The 26,246-nt window shown below is 39.1% G+C and overlaps 6 protein-coding genes and 3 non-coding genes across 17 annotated transcripts; 8 read left to right on the top strand and 1 right to left on the bottom strand.

Moving 5' to 3' along the window:
• The first annotated feature begins 3 nt into the window (after positions 1-3).
• Positions 4-5,445, top strand: LOC106354792. The gene is made up of 9 exons (XM_013794832.2): positions 4-262; positions 588-3,385; positions 3,456-3,527; positions 3,806-3,958; positions 4,041-4,204; positions 4,297-4,444; positions 4,535-4,657; positions 4,877-4,964; positions 5,067-5,445. The coding sequence occupies exons 2-9, from the start codon at positions 716-718 to the stop codon at positions 5,264-5,266; spliced, it is 3,618 nt and encodes a 1,205-aa protein (XP_013650286.2). The 5' UTR covers positions 4-262; positions 588-715; the 3' UTR covers positions 5,267-5,445.
• A 282-nt stretch (positions 5,446-5,727) lies between these two features.
• Positions 5,728-8,187, top strand: LOC106354791 (phosphoglycerate kinase 3, cytosolic). Of its 2 annotated transcripts, none has more exons than XM_013794831.3 (7): positions 5,728-5,851; positions 5,967-6,174; positions 6,610-6,687; positions 6,774-7,034; positions 7,113-7,430; positions 7,502-7,660; positions 7,799-8,187. In XM_013794831.3, the coding sequence occupies exons 2-7, from the start codon at positions 5,980-5,982 to the stop codon at positions 7,991-7,993; spliced, it is 1,206 nt and encodes a 401-aa protein (XP_013650285.1). In that variant the 5' UTR covers positions 5,728-5,851; positions 5,967-5,979; the 3' UTR covers positions 7,994-8,187. The 2 variants fall into 2 exon arrangements, with proteins under 2 accessions (XP_013650285.1, XP_048592397.1); XM_048736440.1 differs by having other exon boundaries at positions 5,769-5,810.
• A 266-nt stretch (positions 8,188-8,453) lies between these two features.
• Positions 8,454-8,571, top strand: LOC125576829. The gene has a single exon (XR_007315253.1). It is a non-coding gene; the product is annotated as a U5 spliceosomal RNA (small nuclear RNA).
• Positions 8,572-9,652: 1,081 nt separating this feature from the next.
• Positions 9,653-13,977, top strand: LOC106354790 (metal tolerance protein 9). 3 transcript variants are annotated; one of them, XM_013794830.3, is made up of 7 exons: positions 9,717-9,998; positions 10,522-10,634; positions 10,725-10,970; positions 11,052-11,132; positions 11,213-11,443; positions 11,536-11,874; positions 12,330-13,977. In XM_013794830.3, exons 1-7 carry the CDS (start codon positions 9,800-9,802, stop codon positions 12,330-12,332), a joined length of 1,212 nt encoding a protein of 403 aa, XP_013650284.2. In that variant the 5' UTR covers positions 9,717-9,799; the 3' UTR covers positions 12,333-13,977. The 3 variants fall into 3 exon arrangements, with proteins under 3 accessions (XP_013650283.2, XP_013650284.2, XP_048592396.1); XM_013794829.3 differs by having other exon boundaries at positions 9,653-9,998; positions 11,536-13,977; XM_048736439.1 differs by having other exon boundaries at positions 9,771-9,998; positions 10,341-10,634; positions 11,536-13,977.
• On the top strand, positions 13,306-13,385 carry LOC125576819. Its single transcript, XR_007315243.1, has one exon. It is a non-coding gene; the product is annotated as a small nucleolar RNA snoR117 (small nucleolar RNA).
• On the top strand, positions 13,424-13,509 carry LOC125576817. Its single transcript, XR_007315241.1, has one exon. It is a non-coding gene; the product is annotated as a small nucleolar RNA snoR116 (small nucleolar RNA).
• A 1,306-nt stretch (positions 13,978-15,283) lies between the features above and the next one.
• LOC106356065 (extensin) lies at positions 15,284-17,257 on the top strand. 4 transcript variants are annotated; one of them, XM_048736438.1, is made up of 4 exons: positions 15,284-15,457; positions 15,618-15,758; positions 15,848-16,888; positions 17,018-17,257. In XM_048736438.1, exons 2-4 carry the CDS (start codon positions 15,680-15,682, stop codon positions 17,047-17,049), a joined length of 1,152 nt encoding a protein of 383 aa, XP_048592395.1. In that variant the 5' UTR covers positions 15,284-15,457; positions 15,618-15,679; the 3' UTR covers positions 17,050-17,257. The 4 variants fall into 4 exon arrangements, with proteins under 4 accessions (XP_048592395.1, XP_048592392.1, XP_048592394.1 ...); XM_048736435.1 differs by having other exon boundaries at positions 15,287-15,457; positions 15,842-16,888; XM_048736437.1 differs by lacking the exon at positions 15,284-15,457 and having other exon boundaries at positions 15,471-15,758.
• A 1,963-nt stretch (positions 17,258-19,220) lies between these two features.
• Positions 19,221-21,680, top strand: LOC106354789 (inosine-5'-monophosphate dehydrogenase 1). Its single transcript, XM_013794828.3, has 5 exons — positions 19,221-19,825; positions 19,968-20,566; positions 20,878-21,057; positions 21,129-21,386; positions 21,473-21,680. The coding sequence occupies exons 1-5, from the start codon at positions 19,423-19,425 to the stop codon at positions 21,542-21,544; spliced, it is 1,512 nt and encodes a 503-aa protein (XP_013650282.1). The 5' UTR covers positions 19,221-19,422; the 3' UTR covers positions 21,545-21,680.
• A 199-nt stretch (positions 21,681-21,879) lies between these two features.
• LOC106354788 (ent-kaur-16-ene synthase, chloroplastic) lies at positions 21,880-26,002 on the bottom strand. 3 transcript variants are annotated; one of them, XM_013794826.3, is made up of 14 exons: positions 25,908-26,002; positions 25,681-25,767; positions 25,301-25,353; positions 24,733-25,187; positions 24,307-24,518; positions 24,107-24,227; positions 23,939-24,036; positions 23,628-23,845; positions 23,440-23,558; positions 23,261-23,359; positions 22,938-23,153; positions 22,715-22,856; positions 22,379-22,624; positions 21,880-22,313 (listed from the first exon to the last, which is right to left on the bottom strand). In XM_013794826.3, the coding sequence occupies exons 2-14, from the start codon at positions 25,724-25,726 to the stop codon at positions 21,999-22,001; spliced, it is 2,340 nt and encodes a 779-aa protein (XP_013650280.1). In that variant the 5' UTR covers positions 25,727-25,767; positions 25,908-26,002; the 3' UTR covers positions 21,880-21,998. The 3 variants fall into 3 exon arrangements, with proteins under 3 accessions (XP_013650280.1, XP_013650281.1, XP_048592391.1); XM_013794827.3 differs by having other exon boundaries at positions 23,261-23,341; XM_048736434.1 differs by lacking the exon at positions 25,908-26,002 and having other exon boundaries at positions 25,681-25,891.
• Positions 26,003-26,246: the final 244 nt, after the last annotated feature.

Genomic DNA, 26,246 nt, shown 5'->3' with positions numbered 1-26,246 from the left:
TTCTCGATACAATCTCATTTGTAAAAAACACAGAAAATCATCTGCAAGGTATTCTATTTTCGTCAAATGTATATCCCATAATTATATAGCCGGGAAAAAAAACACGAGAGAAAGTGAGGGAAAAAAACTTAGGGTTTTTGTTTTATTCTAATTCTCTCCCTCCTCGCCAGTGCACTGATCAAACAGGAGCGCTAAGAGACGATATCGTCGCGTAAACTCTTCGCTGACTCCTTTATGGCGCTTACTACCCAGGAAGATTTTGGTAATGTTCCTTCTTCTGCTTCGAGTCGTTGACAATCTACTGAATCATTAGATTTTCTATTTTAATTTTCAATTTCAAGCTATTTTGTAGCGTTATGATCTCGCGGAATCGTTGTATCGGCTGCTTTAGTGTTTATGGATTGTTAGTGATGTTGATGGCGTTTGATCAACTTGGTTTTGGTGATTCGGATTAGGTGACATTGTTGGATTAGTTCGAAATCAAAAGCATGCATGAAGAATCTTGTTTTCGACTTTTTTTCTGATTCGATTAGCTTTCGATCTTTGCCGTGTGACTAAAACTGTTATCATCGTTTCCTTGATTGCAGCTTAATCATCTTGAAGGAGCACTTAATCAATCTTCTATGTCTTGGTAGTTTACTGGTGGTTCTATAGTATATCAGATTAGCTCTACACGTGTTTCAATTTGAGCAATTCAGAGGATTGTGTTGTTGTGATGGGTACACCTAGACACCAGCAGCCTTTTCAGCACTCTGTGGAACCTGGATACGGAAACAACGAGACTGTTCCTCAAGCTGGGAGCACGATTGCTAATTTTAGAGCTCCCAATCCAAATGCTTCAGATGTTAAGCAGGTGCGTAACTTCTCCATACAAACAGGGGAGGAGTTTTCTCTTGAGTTTATGCGTGATCGGGTGAATCCTCAGAGGTCTTCCAACCCCAATGCAGCTGGGGACACCAATACAAGTGACTGTGCTTCAGATGTCTCCAGGATGAGCACTATGGAAAATGGCTTGAGGGGTTATGACAGAACCAACCCTTCGATTCACGAGTTTGGAAATAGACTTGGTCATGTCCAGTCAGCACCGCAAGCTTCGTTTAGTAAAGATAGTAGTCTAGGAAATTTACTAGGATACTCATCTTCTTCAGCCTCAGGTAGTGTAATAGCGAAAGTTAAGATCTTTTGCAGTTTTGGTGGGAAAATACTTCCACGCCCAGGTGATTCACAGCTTAGATATGTTGGAGGCGAGACACACATTATTTCTGTAAGGAAGGACATATCTTGGCTGGCGCTTAGGCAGAAAGTACTTGAGGTTTATTACCAAACTCATGTTGTGAAGTATCAGCTTCCTGGTGAAGATCTTGATGCGTTGGTCTCTGTAACATGTGAAGAAGATCTCCAGAATATGTTTGAAGAGTATAACGAGATGGGAAACCGTGGTGGCTATCAGAAGCTTAGGATGTTTCTGTTCTCCATCAGCGATCTGGATGATGCTCTTTTGGGGGTTAATAAAAATGATGGTGACTCTGAGTTCCAGTATGTTGTAGCGGTAAATGGCGTGGGAATTGGATCAGGAAGGAACTCTACTACCCTTCATGGGCTGGATAAATCTTCAGCAAACAACTTAGCTGAGCTTGATGTATGGAACACTGAGGGGATTAAAAGCATTGCTGGAGATGTTGTTGGAGTTAGCGCACAGCAGTTGATGGCAAATGGGTTCCAGCAATCATCTGGTCAACAGTCCGAGTCTATTCCACCAGGATCATCGCTTCAGTATTCTCAGTCTATTCCACCCAATGCTACATATCAGTTGCAGCAATCTGTTCCAGCAAGTTCGGATCTTCATTATTCCCAGTCAATTCCCCGGAGTTCTTCTTTCCAGTATCCACAATCCATCACACCGGGGTCTGCCAGCTCTTATGGATTTTACCCGCAGTATTACGGGCACGTGGTTCAACATGGAGAAGGAGAGCACTTTCCTCTGTATGCTCAAAATCCTAACTACTCCGGTCTCGCGGAAACTACCAGTTCAATACCGTTCCAAGGGCATGTCAATCAGCAAGGTGGATGGGCTGAAGGGTATCCGTACCCTAGTCCTACACCACAAAGCACGCAAGCCCTTGCTGAGGAGCAGAAGGTATTACCACCTGATATGAAAGTTCATGAGCATGTTGAGCCTGAAAACCGTAAAAATTTGGCAAACGGTCACCAGGATCGTCCTCATATAAATGATGCTGAGGTGACGAATCAGAATCAAGTTCGGGAGGTGTCTGCTGCAACAATTACTCCTAGCCAGGAGGCACATTTACTTCCCCTTAGAAGTGATGCACGGCAAAGCGCTTCTCCAAAGCCTGATACTTACCGTGATGATGTTTTTGCTGGGCTGGTTCCTCTATCTGGTAAGGAAGATCAGCTCCCAACTTCAAATGGCAATGTTCGTAACGACTCTGAGTCAAATCTAATTGATCTTAACTACCCTGAGCCTGTGCATTCTCCACCTAAGGTATATCGTTCAGAGAGAATACCTCGTGAACAGTTAGAAGTGCTAAATCGTTTGTCGAAATCTGATGGCTCGCTAGATTCTCAGTTCTTAATGTCTCAGCCAGAAACGAACACTGCACAGCAAGATGCAGCAAAAGAAGCAGCTGGAAAGTCGCATGAAGATTCCCAAACTGTTAACGGTGATGCTACCCACCGGGAGCATAAAAGCATTGAGACAGTCTTTGAAAAACTGGGGGTATCAGATGATACATTGGACTCCGAGCCCCTGCGAAAAATTGCGAATCATGATGATGCAAACAAGAACAGAGTAGTCAATGGGGCAGATGTAAACGCAGCAATTGGTCATGCTACTCCTGAAGAGCAAGCTTCTACTAACGATTCTGATTCACTGCATGGAGATATTCTTATCGATATCAATGACCGGTTTCCTCGTGACTTCCTTTCTGAAATATTTTCGAAGGCAATCTCAGAGGACACATATGCTGTCCATCCATATCCTCACAATGGAGCTGCTATTAGCATGAATGTGCAGAATCAAGATCCAAAAAATTGGTCGTATTTTCAGCAGCTGGCTGAAGAACTTATCCAAAGAGATGTCGCGGGTGTTGACCAAGCTGATTCTCACTTTCCATCTGACCTTAAAGATGGTGGAGAGAGCACCAGATTGCATCTCACACCATTGAGTAGAGATGGTAATTCAGCAAACGTTGTGGATCCTAAACTGACTCTAGGTCGAGATTATGGGGATGATTTTTCTAGAAGGAACGAGGGTGGCACTAGCACTATTCTCCCTTCTCTTGAGAATGAACATATGAAGGTCACAGAGAGCGAAGAATTTGGCGACATGAAGGAGAACGTGAGGACGCCAGATTTTGCACCAAAGGTTAGTTGCAGTTTTTTTATTTTATAATTTCCAAAACCACAAGTTTTACTAACGAGGATGAAATGTCTAGGATGAAAAGACAGAAATAAGGCATGCTGCGCTTCCTCCACTTGGCTCAGAGTTTGATCGCAGTGGCTTGCAGGTATGATGAGCTCTGAAAAAATATACATAAGAAAACAGTTACTATCTTTGTATGGAAAATGGGCCATGTCAGCGGCTCTTACAGTTTCAAATTTGTTATAAGAATCAGCAATACGTGTACACCTTGACTGTGTGCTTCTATTTGGTTTCTTATTTTAATCTGTGTGTTTTGTTTCATTACCTGTGGTTATAATGTCAAAACATAGTCCTGCTTATATCCCCCTGTGTTTCTATGTTTTATTTTCATATTTTCAATAACATACTCGTAAATATCACTAGATCATTAAGAATGAAGATCTTGAGGAGTTGAAAGAGCTTGGTTCTGGTACTTTTGGAATGGTTTATCATGGGAAATGGAGAGGATCAGATGTCGCTATCAAGAGGATAAAGAAGAATTGCTTTGCTGGGCGGTCATCAGAGCAAGAGAGATTGGTGAGTTGTTTGCAGATCATGTCTTATGCATTTTCCTTTTGGCCATGCCTACAATTCACTGCACACGTTGATTTCTCTGCAGACTGGTGAATTCTGGGGGGAGGCTGAGATTCTTTCAAAACTTCATCACCCGAATGTGGTAGCATTTTATGGTGTTGTAAAAGACGGGCCTGGGGGGACAATGGCGACCGTGACAGAGTACATGGTGGATGGTTCTCTGAGGCATGTTCTGGTCCGGAAGGACAGGTAAAGTTATGCTTATTAGGTCCAGTGATATCACTTTGATGGGTCTCAGTTCATTTAACTTATGCACTATTCTCTTCTATTTACATGGCCAGGCATCTTGATCGTCGTAAGAGACTTCTCATTGCCATGGATGCTGCATTTGGCATGGAATATTTGCACTCCAAAAATACTGTTCACTTCGATTTGAAATGTGACAATTTACTTGTGAACTTGAAAGATCCCTCTCGCCCAATCTGCAAGGTAATACTATTTGGGTGGACCTTTCTGAAGAAAAAAACAGTTTAAGATAATGTTAGAACAAATCAGATTAATATCCACATGCCAATCCAGGTTGGTGACTTTGGTTTGTCAAAAATCAAGAGAAATACATTGGTATCTGGTGGTGTACGTGGAACCTTACCATGGATGGCGCCAGAGCTTCTAAATGGGAGCAGCAGCAAAGTTTCAGAAAAGGTAAAACATTCATGATAATACCAGTGATGTCCCTTTACCTACTTTGACTTTTATCATAAATTTTTTTTTGCATGAGTCGCCTATCTTCTAGTTTAGGAGATATCTTGAGATGAATCTTTATGATTAGTTTCTTGTCAAGAGGAATCATATGTTATTGCATAGCCTGATAATGCAAACAAACTATGAGATACCTTCATGTTATTGTTCTTTGTCCCGCAGGTGGATGTATTCTCTTTTGGTATTGTTCTGTGGGAGATTCTGACGGGGGAGGAACCATATGGCACTATGCACTACGGGGCCATAATAGGTGCGTTGCTAGTAACACACGGCTTATTGGGTTTCTGCCAGTTCATTCTTTCATTCATGCTCATAATGTTGAGGATGATGACTTCATTTTGTGAAAGTGCAGGTGGGATAGTGAACAACACACTGAGGCCAACCATACCAGCCTTCTGTGACGATGAATGGAGAACACTAATGGAGGAGTGTTGGGCGCCAAACCCAATGGCAAGACCATCTTTCACAGAGATAGCTGGTCGCTTGCGAGTGATGTCATCTGCAGCTATTTCGACCCAGTCCAAGCCACCAGCTCACAAGGCTTCCAAATAAGAGGAACCTTTTCTTCTTATTATGTGCAGGGAAAAGTATTGTTTTCCAATTCTTTTAATTTTTTTCTCCAGTTTTGGTACTCAAGTCTTTGGAGTTTCAGTAGAGATATTTCTTGACACTTCCCTTTATTTTCTTTGAAAAATAAAAATAAAAATGTAAATATCTCAGTTGGTCGAAAATTGTCGTCTCTGTAGAACACACCACGATCCACCTTACACAACTCCACTGGAGGGAAGATAGTGATAACAAATGATTCGTCTCTCCGGCAAGACTTAGGCTTCCCTCCGGTACAGAGGTTTATCTAATGAAGAGAGAGGCTAATAAGCCTTACTAGTTACAAGTGGATTAGGCCCATTAAATCTCTAAGCCCAATATTTAGAAATTTAATTTCATAACACGTAACCGGCCCAGAGAAAGAGTCAGTGGCAAAATCGTAATAAGTTAACTTACTCTCCACGGGCCCACCATTTTTTGGGTGTTCTCCACGCTGCTTTTATATACAGACTCGTCTTCTCCTCGAAAGATCAGCCACTTCTATCTTCGTGTAAGCTTCGATCGTCTCTCTCTTTACTTACATCCACTCATGTGAGTATATACCTTCAGATCTTCACTGAATCGCTTTCGATTAGAGTTTGCGCCATGTTTTTTAGATCTGTTTGATTTCTCCGTCAAATCTCATTTTCACGATTGTTGTTTGCAGTGTTCTCTTTACTATGGCGACGAAGAGAAGCGTTGGAACTTTGAAAGAAGCAGATCTGAAGGGAAAGAGCGTGTTCGTGAGGGTTGATCTTAACGTTCCTTTGGATGATAACTCCAACATCACCGATGACACCAGGATTCGCGCCGCCGTTCCCACCATCAAGTACTTGATGGGTAACGGATCTAGGGTTGTTCTCTGCAGCCACTTGGTATGTCCTCCAGCTTATCTGTTTCGATCTGATCTGTTTTATTAGCTCGTTTGGTTTTTATTACAGAGCTTCGTTATTTGATCGGTGGTCTATATATGCAGATGTTTTCGCTTTCTTACATGATAGTTTATTCCTTGTCTGAATCATTTCTTTTGTGAAATTAGGGTAGCTCTCCTTGGAACATTGATATTCAGTTACTTTTGTTATGTTCACCTTATCTGCTTTGATCTGATCTGTTTGGTTTTATCACATAGCTTCTTTATTTATTCGGTCTACATATGTAAATGTCTTGGCTTTCTTACATTGTAGTTTACTCCTTGTCTGAATCATTTGGTTCTCTGTGTCGCTCTCCTTGGAGCATTGATATTCAGTTATGCTATGTCTTAATTGTGGCGTGTTTCGTTAAGTTCTCTGAGCTCAATTTTGATGTTTCAGGGTCGCCCGAAAGGTGTTACCCCTAAATTCAGCTTAAAGCCTCTTGTGCCGAGATTGTCTGAGCTTCTTGGTGTCGAGGTTTGTGTCTCTTATTACTCTATTCTTGCTAAGTTTTATGAACAACAGCCTTTGCTAGTTTGAGTTAACGTGGTTTGTGTTAATAGGTTGTGATGGCCAATGACTCTATTGGTGAGGAAGTCCAGAAACTGGTCGCAGGGCTACCTGAAGGTGGTGTTCTTCTCTTGGAGAATGTGAGGTTCTACAAGGAAGAAGAGAAGAACGACCCTGAATTTGCCAAGAAGCTTGCTGCCCTTGCTGATGTCTACGTCAACGATGCTTTCGGCACTGCTCACAGAGCTCATGCTTCCACTGAGGGAGTTGCCAAGTACCTGAAGCCTTCCGTCGCTGGTTTCCTCATGCAGAAGGTGCGCTTTACTGCAGCATCTATTCTACAGTCTCTTATTAGCAATGACTTAATACTTATACCGACTATTATGTTTTAGGAACTTGATTACCTTGTCGGAGCTGTGGCAAACCCCAAGAAGCCTTTTGCTGCCATTGTTGGAGGCTCAAAGGTTTCGACCAAGATTGGTGTCATTGAGTCCCTCTTGTCCACCGTTGACATCCTCTTGCTCGGTGGAGGTATGATTTTCACTTTCTACAAGGCGCAAGGTCACTCGGTGGGATCTTCCCTTGTGGAAGAGGACAAGCTTGACTTGGCCAAGTCACTCATGGAGAAGGCCAAAGCCAAAGGTGTCTCTCTTTTACTCCCAACCGATGTGGTCATTGCTGACAAGTTCGCTCCCGATGCTAACAGCAAGGTAACAATTGCATCATTGTGTTGACTCAATCTGGTCTGTTTAAAGCTGACACGCTTGTGAACTCTTTGCAGATAGTGGCAGCCACGGCAATCCCTGATGGCTGGATGGGACTCGATATTGGTCCAGACTCCATCAAGACATTCAGCGACGCCCTGGACACAACCAAGACCATCATCTGGAATGGTCCCATGGGTGTATTTGAATTCGATAAGTTTGCAGCTGGAACTGAGGTAACCATAGATTCTCAAACGTTTGTCAGCATCATCACATAAACCCAAGTTTTAATCACCCTTTATGAAAGTCCACTGAACTTCAACTTGTTTGCTAACACGTGAAGTAACTTGATCTCTTGTCTTGTTTATAATTAGGCCGTAGCAAAGCAGCTTGCGGAGCTGAGCGGAAAGGGAGTGACCACGATCATAGGAGGAGGTGACTCTGTGGCTGCCGTGGAGAAGGTTGGTTTGGCAGACAAGATGAGCCACATCTCTACCGGAGGCGGTGCAAGTTTGGAGCTTCTGGAGGGAAAGCCACTTCCAGGAGTCCTCGCTCTCGACGACGCTTGAGAATCTTCCAAGTTTCATTTCTCGTGTGTTTTTGTATGTGCAAGTCTGGGTTTACTGTGACCAGCTGAGCCAGCCACTTTTTGGGGTTTTTCTTAATAGTTTGTTACCTTTCTCTAATAAAAAAAACACAGATGAAAACTCTGAATACTAATCTCCGGCAGATTTCAACCAATTATCAGTTATTTTCTGGATGATGATCATCTCTCTTGGGTTACAAAAACATTCACAACAAACAAACACAGTGAACGCGTAACTTTTCGGCCTGGTTAAACACACTACCAAACAAAGAAGCACGGTACATCCGAAGCGTATTAGTAGAGTCTCAGAACGGCCCATAAAGTAAGTTTTGGGCCCAGTTAAATATACACCACTAAATCTGTCCCACATCGAATAAAACAAACCTAGACATCGAAGGATTAATGTATAAAAGCATCTGATGCTACCCTGTATTAAACCATGGAGCCATGTACTGAGCACAAAGCGAACTATTCTTTCGCCTTTTACTAAAGAATACCGTGTGCTCTCTATGCTAAATGGCATACACCTATTTTTGGAGGAGTTACTTCTTCTGAAGTGAAACTCCATCAAACTCATCAAGTTCAAAAATGTTTCATTAATAAACTAGCTCAAAACGTTGCAGTGATCAATTTTCTACGTAATAATGATCTTTCTACCTAATAGAAATGGGATTATACAATGAAACTATCTTGGCTGAGCCTCTCAGTGATTTCTCCAAGAGAACTGAACTTAGGTGCATTATCACTTATCTCAATCGTCATCTTATGCGCGAACAATGGGATTTGACTTCTCATCCGCTTCGCATTCGATATGAAACCACAGATGTTCCTCCGATCAGCCATTCAGTTCTACTCAAAGCCCTCACGGACGCACCGTCCCTACGCCTCCGGCACCACCGAACTCAACATCTCCGGAGCGGTCATCACTATCCTATCCAAAAACAAACCCATAGAGCCCGCTTTAGAACCCCTCGTCCCCTTCCTATCTCACAAACTCATCACATCGATAATCAAAGGCTGCATCCCATTTGAAGGTGCATTTTCATACCAGCATGCATTGACTTCGTAACTTGTGATAACATTTCATGACGTATGGTTGCTTGATATTTCATTAATTTTGCATGATGGTGCAAAGAAAGTAATCATTTCTTCCCCTTCAGGTGATGCATTCATGTTTGTTGTTGGGGTTAATGAGAAGACATACCAACCAACCAAACATGGATATAGTAGTCTCCTTCATTTGTGTTTGTTTACTTACTCATACATCATTCATTGCTAAGAGCTTCGTTAAGGTCCACTTAATTGTTTTTTTTTTTTGGCTCTTGAAGGCTTTGATGGCAACTGTGTCCACGCTACTACTGATCTATGTATTTGTTGTCTTATCTATGTTTATCTGAAGTTTTTATAAGTGGACAATACTCCTTGTTCATCTACACTGGAAAGAAGAAATGGTCCACATTTCAGTTCCACTACTTTTGCTCCACCATGAGTACACAGCCACGTATGTTCTTATTCTCTTATCAAAATATTAAAATATTAAAAAAAAATGTATTTGCTTGGTGCATATCTATCTCTCATTCTCTCGATAATACCAAATTTCTCTACGTTTTCTATATAAAAATGGTCTGAATTTGTTTTATATACATAAAGGTTTTAATTTACAGTATTGGTATATATAAATAGAGAGATACGTGACATATGTGACAACTATTAAATTCCCCAAAAAGAAGCAACAATATTTGTTTGTCACGTAACTTCCCCCAGAAAATCAGCAGAGAAAAAGATATCGATGAATATGGAGACGACGAAGGAGCAGCATCTCGGCGTTAGTGGACAAGACTACATTGTCGACCTTTTGCCGAACGATGACGATGACCACTCGTCGCCACCGTCTTCGTGGCGTCTCAGTCTCGACACGTTCCGCCTCCCTTCTTCTTCCCCCTTGTCCTCTCGCCGTACTCGCTTGTCCCGTTATCTCCGGACTCCAAGTACGTCTCTTCTCCTAAATCTACCTTTCGTGTCTATGTTTACAAATTACAATCCTTGTGATTTTTATATCATGACAGGGAACAACTCTTTTTAACATTTTTTTCTGGCAAATTGATTAAGAATCTAAACCCTACACGAAATTTTCTATGATTAATTGCTCTGCAAGCAAACGTACGATTATGTTAGCCCTAAAGAGAACTCTAGTGTACTCGATTTAAAGTGATCAAGCTTTTTTTGATGATATATTCTCTCTTTCCGAACATGGAGCATATGTCCGATTCTCTATGTCTCTTTAGTTGTTTAAAACAACAGTGATAACACAGAATCTTGATTTGTTTAAGTGTGGTGAGTACGCAGTATCCTATTCTGCGGAGGTTTTACGCATTGTAGATTGATCGAAAGATGATAAAAAGCCATCAAGGATGTCTCTCTCTATATATATATATATATGCTTTGAATCATCTGTGAGCAGATACATAATATTAGACATGGGTTTTGCTTTTTTTTCTTGTCGGAAATCAGAAAAGGAACGTAAAGTCTCTGAGTACTACAAGAAGCAAGAGAAGCTGCTTGAGGGTTTCAATGAGATGGAAACAATCAACGAAACTGGTTTTGTCTCTGGAGCTCCATCTGAGGTTTCCACTCTTATCCTTTCATTTCTTTTTCTTCTTGAATCTCTCTCTCTCTCTATATATATATAGCATCTTGTTGATTGATTTCAACAGGAAGAGCTGAAGAAGCTTGCGAAGAGCGAGAGGCTTGCAGTACACATCTCAAACGCAGCGAACCTTGTGCTCTTTGTAGCCAAAGCTTATGCTTCCGTGGAGAGTAGATCTATGGCTGTGATTGCTTCAACTTTGGACTCTCTCTTGGATCTCTTGTCTGGTTTTATCCTGTGGTTTACTGCAAACGCCATGAGCAAACCAAATCATTTTCATTATCCAATCGGAAAACGAAGGATGCAACCTGTGGTATATAGTCTCTCTTCTTCAAATAAGACGTATATGTTTTTCATCAAAGTAAAAGTCATGCATGGTTCTTGAACTTGGCAGGGGATCATTGTGTTTGCATCTGTCATGGCAACTCTTGGGTTACAAGTGTTGCTAGAGTCAACCAGACTACTAGTTTCCAAGGTAGTAAAACACACTATGGTTTACTTCTAGTAGTGGCATTATCAGTTAACATGAGGTCTAATCATTTACTCTTTGTACAGAATGGTCCTCATATGAGCAGCACCGAGGAAAAATGGATGATTGGAATAATGGCATCTGCTACAGTCGTCAAGTTTCTCCTCATGCTTTACTGCAGGAGTTTTCAAAACGAAATCGTCAGAGCCTATGCACAAGACCACCTCTTTGACGTTGTCACCAACTCGGTGGGTTTAGCAACAGCTGTCTTGGCTGTAAAATTCTACTGGTGGATTGATCCCTCTGGTGCTATTCTAGTAAGCAAAATCATCAACCTTAAGTTGAGACATTCTTGAAACTTCTCTTTTGGCTTATTATTGAGAAAACTATTCTTCTTTTATGTTTTCAGATTGCTTTGTATACAATCAGCACATGGGCAAGAACGGTACTAGAGAATGTTCATTCGCTTATTGGACGCTCTGCACCGCCAGATTTCTTGGCGAAGCTAACGTTCTTGATATGGAACCATCATGAGAAGATTAAACACATTGATACAGTGAGAGCCTACACGTTTGGGTCACACTACTTTGTTGAAGTTGATATTGTTTTGCCAGAGGACATGAGGCTACACGAAGCTCACAACATCGGAGAGACTCTTCAGGAGAAGCTCGAGCAACTCTCTGAGGTCGAGAGGGCTTTCGTTCATATTGACTTTGAGTTCACTCATCGTCCCGAACACAAGTACAAGGTTTGATTTATCATCTGGTCCCATTAATTAGAAACCTATCTTGATATTCAAACTTGTATTTGTGTTGGGTATGTGGACAGGGGTAGTGTTGGTTTATATGAATATTTTTTGTTAATAATTAGAAACACGAAAAAAAAATCAAATTTCAATAATGATAATAAGTTAATAAATTGTTTTATCGTATATAATAATATTGTTTTAATATAAGTTTTTTGAAAATAATTATTAAATAATCTTACAATAACTAAAATTTACCATTATCATAACACAAATTTTTTTTTTGCTTACATCACAATTAAATTTTATATATATGTTTACCTCTATTAATTTATATAAGTCGGATCATGTGGATAATAAATATTAACCTCTTTTTTTACCACAATTTTAAAATTAACCTCATTCTGATAATATAAATCAACTAAATCGAGAATAAACTCTAAACTATTCATTTGCAGTAAACCATAGAATAAATCAAGACTAGAGATCCAAGAGAGAGTCCAAAGTTGAAGCAATCACAGCCATAGGTCTATCTACTCTCCACAGAAGCATAAAAATTTGCTACAAAGAGCACAAGGTTTGATGCGTTTGAGATGTGTACTGCAAGCCTCTCTCGCTCTAAGCAAGATTCAAGAAGAAAAGAGTGGAACCTCAGATGGAGCTCCAGAGAGACAAAAACCATTTTCATTGATTGTCTCCGTCTCATTTAAACCCTGAAGCAGCTTATCTTGCTTCTTGTAGTACTGAGAGACTTACCGTTCCTTTTCTGATTTCCGACAAGAAAGAAAAGTAAAACCCATGTCTTAAGATTATGTATCTGTTCACAGATGATCAAAGCGTACATAAATACATCCGTGATGGCTTTCAATCATCTTCTCATCAATCTATACAATGCGTATAACTTTTGCGTCCCCAACACACTGAAAATAAATGAAGATTCGGATTCATCACTACCATTAAGAGACATAAAAATCGAACATATGCTCTATGCTGGAATGATATCCATCGAACACCAAAAGCTCGATCACTCTAGATCACGAGTACATTATAATTCTCTGTAGGGCTAAAATAACCGTACGTTTACTTGGAAAGCAATTAATCACGGAAAAGTTCATATAAGGTTTAGGTCTGAATCATTTTGGCGGGTAAAGTTATAATAGCCCATTAAAAAATGCAACTGGGAAATGCTATGAGGCCAATGTTACCCAATTGGGCTTTAAAAATATTAGAGGCCCAACCTTAGATTTTGACCTGTGCGACGCTCTTTAGGGCTTCCTTGTAACCTAGCATGGTCGCTATATAACTCACCTTTTCCAAAGATTAACACACACATCAATCATGTGCTTTTCAACATTCTTACTGTTTCCTTCATCTCTTTTTCGACAGTTCTACATTATGGTTATAGTCTTAAGAGTTTTTGTCGGTAGATCCAGAGGTCTGTGATGTTTGAGATTGTCCGTACCATCTGAGAGTTTATCTCGTTGATGAGCTGTATGCTCTAGTTTCTGAGGCTTTTGGATCTATTTAAATACGTTTTCTTCTTTGAATTACTAGGCAGTGATGATGAAAAAAGATTACCATCAAACTTTGAGAGATTCACAGCTCGTTGATGCATACTTCTTTATATTACCTGAGCCTAGTTATGTTTTTGTTCTGCTTTGTCTTGTCTTTTAACAGAAGGCACTAAATTAGAGTCTCTGGTACACTTTTTTTAATTTAATAGTGTATTAAGCGCTGTACGTTGCCGAAATTGAATAAGGCTGTATTCTGGTATGTGTTCTAGTTTAGATAGTTCATTTGCATTCAAATGGCCTTAACATATGTTGATTGGTTTTATTATTGTGTTTGGTTAATTGTGTTATCTTAGGAGGCAACAATTTAGAGTCTCTGATTCACTTCTTGATAGTGGATAAAGCGCTGTACGTTGCCGATATTGACTTTGGTTCAAAGATTTCTTTATTGGCTTCAAATGTGTTTTGGCCAATACGATCGATGTCCCTATATGTAGTTAATTTTGTTACATTACTACTGGTTGATTTCATTGAACACTCTCTGTGGTTGAGAGAGAATAAAAATATTATCTTCTGGCCACTAGTTTCATTTCAAGATTCTGTTCAGTGTTATAGATGGCGAGTAACCCATCCGAGAGCATGTCTTTTATCGGTAATAAACCTTCGGCCTTGTTTTACTACAACACTTGTAAAAGTTTATAGAAGAAAGATCTATTTGACCCTCTCCAAATAATTTAATAATCACGATCTTGCATTGCAATTTATAAATTGAAAAATCTTACAGCAATTTTGTTGAGCTCCTTTTGTCAACCAGATGATCACACAAAAAATGGTATTTACTTTAAGAAAGTCTTGTTGACTCGTTTGACTAATATTGAGTTTGTACTCCTTTTACTAAAATTGAGTTTGTACTACTTTTGTTGTTGAACGTTGATTGTATTTATACTAGTACTAATGTCTAATTACGTAAGACCTACCCAATGAGTTTGACCAATGCATCAATTTATCCGGAATGCTTCTTAGCCAACGTGAACGGACTCATTGCCGCATCAACATCTTGAACTATCTTTAATTGGTCATTGCCGCATCAACATCTTGAAAAATCTTTAATGACATGAACCATATTCGGCAAAAACTGAAGCTTTTCCAAATAAATGGGTCTTCAGCTCAGGTCCCCATTTTAACCTCTGAACAATCTCAACAACGTTCATTAAAGGCTTTTTCAACCCAACAATTCTAAACACTATTAGAGACTGTAGAAGAAGCATTGGTGGGTTTGCCCATATTGTGGCATAATTACAAAACAGTCCAATGGGTTTTGCTTAGTTTTTTCATTTCTATAACCATGAATTCGAACCTGGATATTATATAATACATGTAGTAGTTTCACAAAATGTAAATCCTCCTCCTCAAATCTCTTGTATATTTGCGTACTTTTGGCTCCAATTTCACTGAAACATATCACTTCTTTCATCGGCTGATCTAGCAAGCTCTTTGTTCTTGCTAGATTACAAAAGCATGTCAAAACTAAATGATCATATCACTTTTTAAAAAATTTCTTAAACATTTTAACTATAATTTTGTATATTTTGTTTGTATATTAAAGAACAAGTTGTTTTCTAAATATATGAAAATATAAATCAAAATAGTAAAGAGAATCAGTTTTTTTTTTCTAAATAATATTTTTGCTCTTTAGTCGGGAGGGAAGAGCATCTAAAGAGAATGTGTGAAGCTTATGCAAATAGTTGTAGTCAAGAAAAAGATACACCTAAAGAGCTTTGTTTGAGTACAAAGCAAGCAAAAGTTTAAGACAAAACCACTTTCCTCTCTGATTATATTTGCATTGTCAAGCAAGCATATATGCCCATTGTCATCCATATGTGTGCATATCCTTGTACTTTTTTTTTTTTGAGGATTAAAATCAATTAAATATGTCAAAAATAGTTTTAAGAAGTAGCTATGAGAATATAAACATCTAATTTCTGAAGTAAAGTGAGTCTTGGAAGACAGCAAAGTGAGCTGCTATAGGACCAATCTTTATGAGAAAGACAACAGAACCTTATATCCTTCCACAGGTTGCCTTGCATGATTCTAGAGTTTTGTGTTTTACTGTTTTGTTACACATGCATATGACACACACATACACACACACAAGATAAGATATATATAGAAAGAGAGAGGAGACAAAACAGATATTCAAGTTTCATTTCTACTGTTTCTTTTTCTTCTTGGCAGTGTAGATCATTGGTTTTAGTTTAAAAGATTTAGACGCTCTTCTGGTGTTCACCTTGAAAACCATGGAATCAAGTAGAGCTCTCACAACCGTTTGCATTCTCCTCTGTCTCTTTTTCTCGGCCAGCTTCTTCACTCATTCTGGTAAGGCTCTCTTTCCCTCTTTCTACCTTCTTCTTTTCATTTCTAGCTCTGCAAGCATTTGATTTTTGTTTTATCTTATTTAGTAGTAGATGCAAGAAAGCTTGAGAGACACGCAAAGAAGAAGCCAAAGAAGTTGGTTATCAAAGCATTCAAGCACACAACATTTTTAGAGAAAATGATGACACAGCTCAATCTAGCTCAGCCTTTGGAATATTCAACAACATCCTCCAACACTCAACCTTATGGTGTTAGCACAACTCTCACTCTACCTCCCTATGCTTCACTTCCCCCACTTCCAGTTCCCGGAAATGCCCCTCCTTTTTGTGTTAATCCCCCAAATACTCCTCTAACCTCACCTCCCTCCATTTCCAATCCTGGACTTAGCCCACCTCCCGGCCCAATCACTGTACCTAACCCACCTGAATCATCTTCGAACCCAAACCCGCCCGATTCCACTTCAAACCCAAACTCAAACCCGAACCCACCCGAATCATCTTTTAACCCGAACAACCCGGGTTCCTCATCTAACCCAAACCCACCTGTTACTGTCCCTAGTCCACCAGAATCATCCTCTAACCCAAACCCACCAGAATCATCATCAAACCCAAACCCACCCGTTACCGTTCCAAATCCACCTGAATCATCCAGTCCAAACCCGCCAGAAACAGTTCCTAGTCCTCCTGAATCCGGTCATACACCAGGCCCATCAGGACCCATTTCAGGTCCACCTTACAACGAGCCAAGCCCATCAACCCCAACATACACTCCTACACCGTCCGGTAATCTCCCATCCCCAACCGGAACAGTTCCAACGCCGTCATCGGGGTTCTTACCTCCAATTGTCTATCCACCGCCTATGGTACCACCGCCGTCTAGCATGACTCCGACCTCGGCTTACTGGTGTGTGGCTAAGCCCACAGTGCCTGACCCAATTATTCAAGAAGCCATGAACTTTGCTTGTGGATCAGGAGCTGATTGCCATTCAATTCAGCCTAATGGACCTTGCTTCAAGCCCAATACATTGTGGGCACATGCTTCATTCGCCTTCAATAGCTATTGGCAGCGGACCAAAAGCTCCGGTGGCTCGTGTACATTTGGTGGCACCGGCATGCTTGTTACTGTCGATCCAAGTAAAAGATTTACATATATTTCTCAATTAATTTATCATTCTTATAAGAGAAATTCCTTTTTTTACTTATAAAAATGCTGACAATACTAATATTCACTTAACCATTTTCTCTTATTTTAATGGAAAACAGGCTATAATGGGTGCCATTTTGATTTCTTCTGATGCATGAAGACTGAAGACGTCTCTCACTTTTTAATTTTCATCTTTTTGTGGATACGAATAATATCAAATGTGTTTTTGATATATAATACGTTAGGTGGGTCTCTCACTTGTAAGTTGTATGTAACTTTTAAAGGCTTTATAAATACACTAATTTACTCGAAAATGGCATAAGCGCATAAATATAATCTTGTGCTAAATTCGTATATTACTTTTTGCTAATGGAATTTGGTCTTCTAGAATTACAACTTACATGTACATTGCATCTACTAACTACTATCACTAATAATTCCTTTATTAAGCCCATATCCCTTTTACTGTGATATTGGAACTTTGAAATAAAGTAATTAGCTTCTCATCAGGACATCTTTTTGTCTCTTGAGAATTCTATACCAGTAAAAGGTCAGTATGAGACACGTGAACTATCACACTCAGACCCCGGCTCATTTTATGTGGACCTTGTGCAAGACTTACTTGCAAGCCTTATTTTTTTACAATAATAATTAAAAGAAATTTATGAAGAAGGGCCTTAAAATTTTGGAGAAAACCCTAAAATACTAACTAAAATCTTGTAAAGTTTTTTGGACCTAGTGCAAAAGGACTCTTAGCACATGTCAAGAGCTAGCACCGATCACACTGCTAGTCTGCTAGTTATGTTTTATTATGCTGGTATTCATAGTTGAGATAAGCAAATACAAAATAATTCTTGGTCCGGCAATTTGTCGTTGAAAACTTGAAATCATGTAACTTGATGTATTAGCGTTTTATTCAGTATGGACTTGTGGAAGCTCTTTAGTCCTTACTAACAAAGTAACAAGTCTTATATATCAGGCCTACAGTTAATTAAAACGTTCTGCAATATTAGAGAATAGCACCTGATGTTATATGTTTAAACTATCGGCATCAAGATCTTTCGGCGGTTTAGCTCCATTTTGTCCTCTTTTGGGTTGACGATCTACGTTGTCAAAACCTCTCCGGTTTCCGCACGTTGGTTTATGGCCCCTAGTTTTTTTTTCTTTATTTTCTTTTATGTTTTTAGTTTCCTGCCAGCTGTTCCTGTGTATTTTTAAATGGGCAATTCTCCTTCCAAAATACAATAAACTCGATTTTAAACCAAAAAACTAATTAAAAATGACTAAAATATGTTTCATTAAAAAAATATCATTATATATATAAATTTTTATTTAAATAAATAATAAAAAACAAAAAAAAACAATTGTATTTTCGGAAAACAAACTTTCCAAATCTGCATATTTATTTTTCTTTCAACATAAAATTTCAAGCTTTTTTCAAAAAACAATAAATTTTATTTTGAAATCCGGATTTTTTTAAACTATTTTTAAAATTATTATTTTAAATATTAAAAAAATCCTAACTCCCCCCCCCACACCTCCTTCCCAAAAAAGATTTATTATTCGAATCCAAATCCTAATTCTAGATTATTTAATCTTAGAGTTATAAAAAAATTTCTTTTTAATAAAATATTTTTGGTCATTTAACCCTTGTATGCTAATATTTATGATAAAAAAATTAGTGATATTTTAGAAAATTTCTCTTAAATTTTTTTAAATATTTTAATATAAAATATTTTATATATGTAAAAAGATCTTTCAGCTATTTTTTAGTAAATAAAAATATCTTAACTGAAATTCAATTAACTTCTCAGGAAAAAACTTACAAATAGTTCAATATCACAATTTATTTATTGAGTTATTTTACCTATAAAATTCTTTTTTTTTCTAGTCAAATTAGGATATATATAATTTGCATAAGGTTACAACCAACAAAAATTACCTGCCCCAACTCACAAAACAAGGGTCCAAAAGCCTCCATACGAGGATAATGAGGGAACCATACAAATCAGGTCATCTCTTACAAAAAATCAAGCCATATATCTCCAAAACTACACAACTAAGTAGAATTCAACTTGGAAACCGTAAAATATTGAAAAAGAAAAATTTAAATAATGGTGATGATTGGTTTCAGTAATTGTTAAAATTTAGCTATAAATTTAGTTGTAAAATTGTTACCGCAAACTTTTTTTTTGCAGAATTTTTTGTTATAGTTAAATTTGTTGTAGATGTAAAGTATATGTTGTAGATATTTTAAAATAAAATATGTGAAATATATGATGTATATATAAAATAATGATTTTTATCAATTCAATGTAACAACAAAAGAAATTAAAAAAAAATAAGAAAAAAAGAGAGGAAGAACTTCAAATCTGATTAGCACTATAAATACAAACTCTGAACTGAATCTTTCTTACAAGACACAAGTGCCAACTTCTTCTGTCTCAACTTGTCGTCTTCCTTTTATTCGAATCTCCCCAAAAGCCCTAGCTTAAATCCTAACCACCCCCGCCTCTCTCTCAAGATGACGTCTTTCGAAGATGGGTTCCCGGCGGAGAAGCTCTTCTCTCAGGGATACTCCTACACATACGACGACGTCATCTTCCTCCCTCACTACATCGACTTCTCCACCGACGCCGTCTCTCTCTCCACGCGCCTCAGCCGGCGCGTGCCCCTCTCCATCCCCTGCGTCTCCTCTCCGATGGACACCGTCTCGGAGTCTCACATGGCCGCAGCGATGGCCTCCCTCGGCGGGATCGGGATCGTCCACTACAACTCCGACATCGCCGCTCAGGCGTCGGTGATCCGACAAGCCAAGTCGCTGCGTCATCCGATCGCTTCCGACGCCGGCGTGAAGCTCCCGGAGTACGAGATCACTTCGTTGGATGCCTTTGGTCCTTCCTCCTTCGTCTTCGTCACGCAATCAGGTGAGAGAATCAGATTCGTTTTCACTGTTCCACAATAGTTCCTCCCAATAAGAATCGAACTCGAGTGGCGGAATGACTATTAGACACTCCTTTACCACTAGGCCAACGTTGGTTAATGACTTTTACTTTGATTTTGATTTAGGAACAATGACGGTTCCGAAGCTGTTAGGCTACGTCACGAAAGCTCAGTGGAAAAAGATGAACTACGAGCAAAGAGAGATGAAGATTCACGATTACATGAAGAGCTGTGAAGGCAGCGAGTATTGTCTACCATGGGACATTGACATTGAGAAGATCGAAGCTTTGTTAGAAGATAAACAAAAGGGCTTTGTGGTTCTCGAAAGGGACGGTGAGACTGTGAACGTGGTGACGAAAGACGATATAGAGAGGGTTAGAGGGTATCCCAAGTCAGGGCCTGGGACTGTAGGTGCAGACGGGGAGTGGATGGTTGGCGCGGCGATAGGGACGAGGGAGTCTGATAAGGAGAGGCTAGAGCATTTGGTTAAAGCTGGGGCTAATGTTGTGGTGTTGGATAGTTCTCAAGGGAACTCTATTTACCAGCTTGAGATGATTAAGTATGTGAAGAAGAGTTATCCTGAGTTGGATGTGATTGGTGGTAACGTTGTGACGAGTTACCAGGCGCAGAACTTGATTCAAGCTGGTGTTGATGGGTTGAGAGTTGGTATGGGGTCTGGTTCTATATGTACCACACAAGAGGTTTGCGCGGTTGGTCGTGGACAGGTACATGAAGAAGCTCCGAATCCTTACTATTTATTTGAACTTTGTGAATTATGCAATGTTTAAAAACTCGCTAGCTACAATTAGGTTCTTTATATGAGATTATTGATTTAGGCGGGGCATCTAGATCGATTTTTTCAAACATTGATCTAGAAAAATCGTTTTGTTTAGGTCGTAGTCTATACCGATTTTTAGAGTTATGTAACAATCTAGAAAAATGGTTTTGTTTAGGCTGTCGTCTATACCGATTTTTAGAATTATGTAACTTATCTGATTCGTTTTTTTTATGGGTGTGATTTGGATGGACATCTTAGGCTACTGCTGTGTACAAGGTTTGTTCACTCGCTGCTCAGAGTGGGATTCCAGTTATAGCAGATGGTGGTATCTCAAATTCAGGTCACATTGTAAAAGCTCTAGTACTTGGAGCATCAACTGTTATGATGGGAAGCTTCTTAGCCGGAAGCACTGAGGCTCCTGGGGCTTATGAGTATAAGGTATCATCATCACATCCTCTTTCGGTTTAACAAACCCTCATTTCTTGAGATGCTGCTTGTGGTAATGATAGAATGGTAAGAGGATCAAGAAGTACCGTGGAATGGGATCGCTAGAAGCAATGACAAAAGGAAGTGATCAGAGATATTTGGGAGACAAAACAAACCTCAAGATTGCTCAAGGAGTGGTTGGTGCAGTTGCGGATAAAGGCTCAGTGTTGAAGTTGATACCTTACACAATGCACGCAGTGAAGCAAGGTTTTCAAGACCTTGGTGCTTCTTCCTTGCAATCTGCTCATGATCTGTTGAGATCTAACGTCCTCAGGCTCGAGGTGAATGAAACTGTCTTTGTAGGAAGTAGGAACTCCCTCTGATTTGCTGAGCTTAGTGTTTAATGCTGCTTTTGTTTATGTGACAGACTCGAACCGGTGCAGCACAGATCGAAGGTGGAGTTCACGGTCTGGTTTCTTATGAGAAGAAATCGTTTTAAGCTTTGGCTAAAAATTTGAGGGATGTGTTTTGAGATTTTCCACATACTATTGCTCATGTTACATTTTTCCTTTTTATTTATTTTAACATTTTAAAACATTTCTCAGCCAGTTCAATCCTAACATCAATTTTATCTATCATTCTTTTACAAAGTAAAAAAACTGATTTGGCAAAAGTCTGAAAGATCAAAAAATAACATCCAGTTTGATTAGAAATATTTTTTTTGATTAGTTATAAAATTTAGATATAAAATAAGATACAAATTTCTGGATTGATATTAATATTATTGCTTGATTTTATATATTTTAATTAAATTTAATTTGATTTAGACCGATATTTACCAATTTAAAATGGTTTAAACTTTAAACCATAAATTGGATTTTAAGAAAATTGTATAGGCTGACTTTCAGAACATTACAAAACAATAACAAGTTTACTTGCCATATCAACTTGCATTAAGTTAGAGACTCATCCTCTAAGGTCACAGGTTCATACATAACAGATTTAACAACACTCATCAGATCTTGTGAAGTGAATCCATCATCTTTCCTGTAAAACAAGTTCAACACTTTGCTCATCTTCAAGAAGGCTTCCTTGCACTCCCTTGGAACCACACTCCCTTTCTCCTCCAAAACTAGCTTCTGCAGTTCTACCCTCTTCCTCTCTGCTAAACCCTTTATAGACTCTATGATCTCCTCTTTGCTACGATTGTCTTGGTCGCGTATCATGTACAATGAAACCGCGTTCAGCTTCCCTTGCGCGCTTTCTCTCTGCCAATAACATTGACACACATTAACCTCAATCTACCATTACAGTGACTAAGTTGAGTCTTTACCTTAAAGCCTTGTATGTCATTTAGAAGACGACCCATAGTGCTCATGAGCTTGTAGAGCTGATTATATTCAGGGCTTCTGACGGTTTCTTCTGACAATGGTGGTCCGATCAGATAGGTTGCTGGGAGGACAATAGGTCCTAATGCAAATGATACATATGCATTTTCCATGTAATCCTCCAAACTTGGTGTTGACTTTTCACTAGACCACTCTGCTTCTCTCAACATAGACTTGAGCAAATCCAACCACTGTATAAGATATGTCACACAATAGACTATGGTCAGATGAGTTGTTAGCAAATGATAACATATAATATAGTTCAGTGTGGTATGATTTACAATTTTCACAATGTGGTCTGTCACGCTGCGTCCTTGATAGGTGAATGCTTTCTCTCCTGTTTCAAGGATTGTGTCCCTTAGAACCGTGAAAATGATCTCCACTTGTTCAGAGCAGTACTCAGGAACAGAGTTCAAATCCCACCTGCAATTTGTAAACGAAAAAAATGTTAAATATAGTTCATTTACTAGGGAACAAATAGAGTAAGAAGCCAAATCGATATACTTTTCAACCAAGTGTATGAGGTTTTCCATTTCTTCTTTGGAAGCTCCAACGTCAAAAAAGTCGTCGATAACCGTTGTCAGAACTCCACCTTTGGCCCACGATATACGAGCATCAGATAACTCTGGAGAGAAAAGGGTTGCAGCACCAGAGAAGTAGCAGTAAGCCAGCTTCTGTCTTGCAAACTTCAGTTCCTGCAATCTATTCTCCACAATCCATCTGCAAATTGGAGAGCAGAGATTTATAGAGATATGAGATTTAGCCATATAAAAAGTAGTCAAGTGCATGATTATATTCATAAAACACATTAGCTTATGGGAGTGTACCTGTCAAGACGTTTCATTTCTTCACCGTGTATGGACTGGCAGAAGTTAAAGTCCTCCACAGCTAGCTTCAAGATATCAGAGCTGCAAACATTGGGAAAGCTAGCACACAGAGGAAAAACAACGAGAACTAATGATCATCGTTTAAACAAACAATGAATGAATGATACATCAGAGTTTACCAAATGGATGTCTTCATAACTCTTGTGTTGCTTTCTAAACAGAAACCTCTGAGTAGTTTTCTCCTATGATCTAATCTTTCCAGGCTTGCGTAGGGGGGAAAAGCAAGAGCATCCTCAACCTGAACAGGATAAGCCTCTCAGATTCTGATTACCTCTAACGGGAAGATAGTTTAGAAAATGAGGTATACCTCTCTCTTGAGGTATTGATCTCTAGAAGAGGTGATAGGCCAGTTTGATAATTCCATCTCTAGATACTGCTTAGTCCACAAACACTGCTCTTTCAAGGCTGACTCATGTGGATAGCTTTGAGCAGCCTTAAACAGTTCCAACACAGAAACTATATTCTTAAGGTATCCTTCCAGAGTATTGGAGAAACCAGATTCTTCTGCAAATGGTTTTAGTGGATCTGCAACAAAACACAAAGGTCTCAACTTAACCACATACAAGCAGTTGACTAAAATCTAAGGCTATATTCATCTGAAAGAAAGATTCACTTCACCATAAGACACATCATAGCCGTGAGCAAGTAACAACCGGAATGCCAAAGCACAAGTGGCCAAGTCCAAACGTATCTCTTCATCCCCACGCAGCCAGCATCTATTGGTCAATGATGGGTTAAGAAAATCATCAATACAAAATTGAATTTTGTGTGGTTAAACTATATTACCTATAAGTTTCATCCAATACGGTTCTGATTTCCTTCTTGAAGTCCCTATCGATTCCCAAGCTTTCAAGAGTGTCAATAACACTAAGGCGTGCGTATTGGTCAAAGGGATAAACTGTGGGAACTGCAAATGATAAGGAAAATATATTAGCAGTGAGAATCCTTAGATGCAACCAAAGTGAACACAGTGTTGATTAGTAGACCTGCAGCTTCAAAGTTCTGGAAGAGGGAAGATAGATAACGGAGACACCCATCGTTTCTGAACTGAGTAAATGCAGCTGCTGTTGTGGCTGGAGAATCAAACAGTGACCCATTTTTCCTTTGGTATCTCCCTACCAAATCCCAATCTTGAATCTTCCTTGTTCCCTCCAAAACATAGGCTAGATATGCTTCTCTTCCCTTTGAAAAGCTTTCACTATCACAGACCAAACATAATCAGGAAGTTTGGGGCCGAAGCCTGTAATCCCTCAAAACCGAAACCACAACATGTAATATTAGTTTTTTGTCCTAACGGTCACTCGAACAAGGGACCTCTTACACGATGGTCAAGATCCTTTTCAGTTGAGCTATGGTTATAAAACAAGCTTTCAATTTTGTCTGAGTACGGTAATAAAAGAGTAGAAATGTACCTTCTAAGATCTCTTTTCTGTATCATGGCATCAACCACTTCTGAGCCCAATGGAACCACCAGATTCAAGTCTCTAGCATACTCAATCATCCCAGGAAATATAATCTCAAACCCTGCTGGTTTCTCTATGGTTTCATCAGTGACTGAAGCAGAATGGAGCTCAATAAACTGTAGGCCCTTGCTTATTTGCCTTTCACCAGTTCCCCATTTCTTCAACGCGAGGATACACGCCAACGTAGAAGATAACATATCCTTCTTAAGAGATGGATGATCAAGTCCCCAAGATCCATCCTCGTGTTGATTTTCCAGTAACCAGCTCAGACATTGTGGGAAAAGTGGAGCACTCTGGGAGCTTGGTGATGGAACCATTGCTACCCAACTGGTATCATAAGCTGATACAGAAAGCTCCACTTTTTCCAACATCTTCCTAATCTTTTCCTTTGTCTGCTCAAAGCTCTGGATAGAAATGTAAGAACATCAGTTGGTCTCTAGACCAAAACTATCATTGTAGAAGCAAGCAGGAGTACAAGATTACAAATTACAAAAAAAGAAGAAGCTGTTTAGTTTACCACATTGTTAGCTCTTGTATGTTCTACTGCATCTAATCTCCTTTCCAGAGTAGCTGCACAACGAGAAAACAACTCAAATTGATTCACGTTGAAAACATTGATGCAACAATCTCAGGTAAAAGAGAATGTAATAGTCCAAAAATCATATACTAAGCCAAGATTATGAATGAGTGAAGAAATAAGCATTCGTATAAACAAAAAAAAACACCAAATCCAGAACAGTTCAGACAGTATCAAACTGAAGCCAGTTTACTTCAATCTACATGAAGCTCAGAGAAACCACGAAGACTACCACAGAATCAAGTTACAAATTAGAGAACAAAATCACGAGCATACAAGCGAAGAATCAAAACAGTGCCGAGGAAGTGAGTACACTTAACCTGAGATCGGAGAGCGCCTGAGGTTGGTAGAGGAAGAAATAGACATGGAGGAGACACCAGAAACAACCGAAACGCCGTCGTATGAACCTGATTTATCATCATCATCATCAACAGTAAAGACTTAAGAGTCAGTCACAGAGACGAATCCAGATTGTTGCGAAACACAGAGAGGCTAAATAAAACATTGTAAAGAAAAATTTGAGAAAGACAGAGAAAATGAAATATACTTCCGATGAGTTCGAGCCGTCACGACCAAAAATGTCTGGAAAATCTGGCTTATAGTAAATAATAAAGTACTTATAAGTAATTAGTTTATTAGATACTGTAATTACAGTGATCTTATGTTAAGTAGTAATCCTTTTAGACCAATAGATTACGATGAAGGATCTGACCCCACAAAGAAACAAAATTAGGATCGTGACATGCGTAGAAATGAATCTGACAGGTGGACTGTAGATACTATACTATCTCACGAAGAGGGTCAGATTGTAAATTAGCATTTTGAAACAAAATTACTTTGGTAAGTATATATACTCCATTGACACTTTAATCCACTCCATATAATA

This window comes from Brassica napus, chromosome A7 (assembly GCF_020379485.1).
Source record: "Brassica napus cultivar Da-Ae chromosome A7, Da-Ae, whole genome shotgun sequence".
In the NCBI taxonomy this organism is placed as follows: domain Eukaryota; kingdom Viridiplantae; phylum Streptophyta; class Magnoliopsida; order Brassicales; family Brassicaceae; genus Brassica; species Brassica napus.
Note: the sequence above shows the minus strand (reverse complement) of the source record. Positions and strands in the feature narration are given on the sequence as shown.

Bases quoted from the DNA above. Each gene is read 5' to 3' on its own strand.
- LOC106354792 (XM_013794832.2), top strand. From the start codon at position 716: ATGGGTACACCTAGACACCAGCAGCCTTTTCAGCACTCTGTGGAACCT. The intron at 3,528-3,805 runs GTATGATGAGCT...AAATATCACTAG, and splicing joins TTGATCGCAGTGGCTTGCAG to ATCATTAAGAATGAAGATCT. The intron at 4,965-5,066 runs GTGCGTTGCTAG...GTGAAAGTGCAG, and splicing joins GCACTACGGGGCCATAATAG to GTGGGATAGTGAACAACACA.
- LOC106354791 (XM_013794831.3), top strand. From the start codon at position 5,980: ATGGCGACGAAGAGAAGCGTTGGAACTTTGAAAGAAGCAGATCTGAAG. The intron at 7,431-7,501 runs GTAACAATTGCA...AACTCTTTGCAG, and splicing joins CTCCCGATGCTAACAGCAAG to ATAGTGGCAGCCACGGCAAT. The intron at 7,661-7,798 runs GTAACCATAGAT...GTTTATAATTAG, and splicing joins AGTTTGCAGCTGGAACTGAG to GCCGTAGCAAAGCAGCTTGC.
- LOC106354790 (XM_013794829.3), top strand. From the start codon at position 9,800: ATGAATATGGAGACGACGAAGGAGCAGCATCTCGGCGTTAGTGGACAA. The intron at 10,971-11,051 runs GTATATAGTCTC...TGAACTTGGCAG, and splicing joins AACGAAGGATGCAACCTGTG to GGGATCATTGTGTTTGCATC. The intron at 11,444-11,535 runs GTAAGCAAAATC...TTATGTTTTCAG, and splicing joins ATCCCTCTGGTGCTATTCTA to ATTGCTTTGTATACAATCAG.
- LOC106356065 (XM_048736435.1), top strand. From the start codon at position 15,680: ATGGAATCAAGTAGAGCTCTCACAACCGTTTGCATTCTCCTCTGTCTC. The intron at 15,759-15,841 runs GTAAGGCTCTCT...TATCTTATTTAG, and splicing joins CAGCTTCTTCACTCATTCTG to TAGTAGATGCAAGAAAGCTT. The intron at 16,889-17,017 runs GTAAAAGATTTA...AATGGAAAACAG, and splicing joins GCTTGTTACTGTCGATCCAA to GCTATAATGGGTGCCATTTT.
- LOC106354789 (XM_013794828.3), top strand. From the start codon at position 19,423: ATGACGTCTTTCGAAGATGGGTTCCCGGCGGAGAAGCTCTTCTCTCAG. The intron at 20,567-20,877 runs GTACATGAAGAA...TGGACATCTTAG, and splicing joins GCGCGGTTGGTCGTGGACAG to GCTACTGCTGTGTACAAGGT. The intron at 21,387-21,472 runs GTGAATGAAACT...TTTATGTGACAG, and splicing joins CTAACGTCCTCAGGCTCGAG to ACTCGAACCGGTGCAGCACA.
- LOC106354788 (XM_013794826.3), bottom strand. From the start codon at position 25,726: ATGTCTATTTCTTCCTCTACCAACCTCAGGCGCTCTCCGATCTCAG. The intron at 25,188-25,300 runs GTAAACTAAACA...ATTTCTATCCAG, and splicing joins ATACAAGAGCTAACAATGTG to AGCTTTGAGCAGACAAAGGA. The intron at 23,154-23,260 runs GTACACTCCCAT...TCCAATTTGCAG, and splicing joins GAAATGAAACGTCTTGACAG to ATGGATTGTGGAGAATAGAT.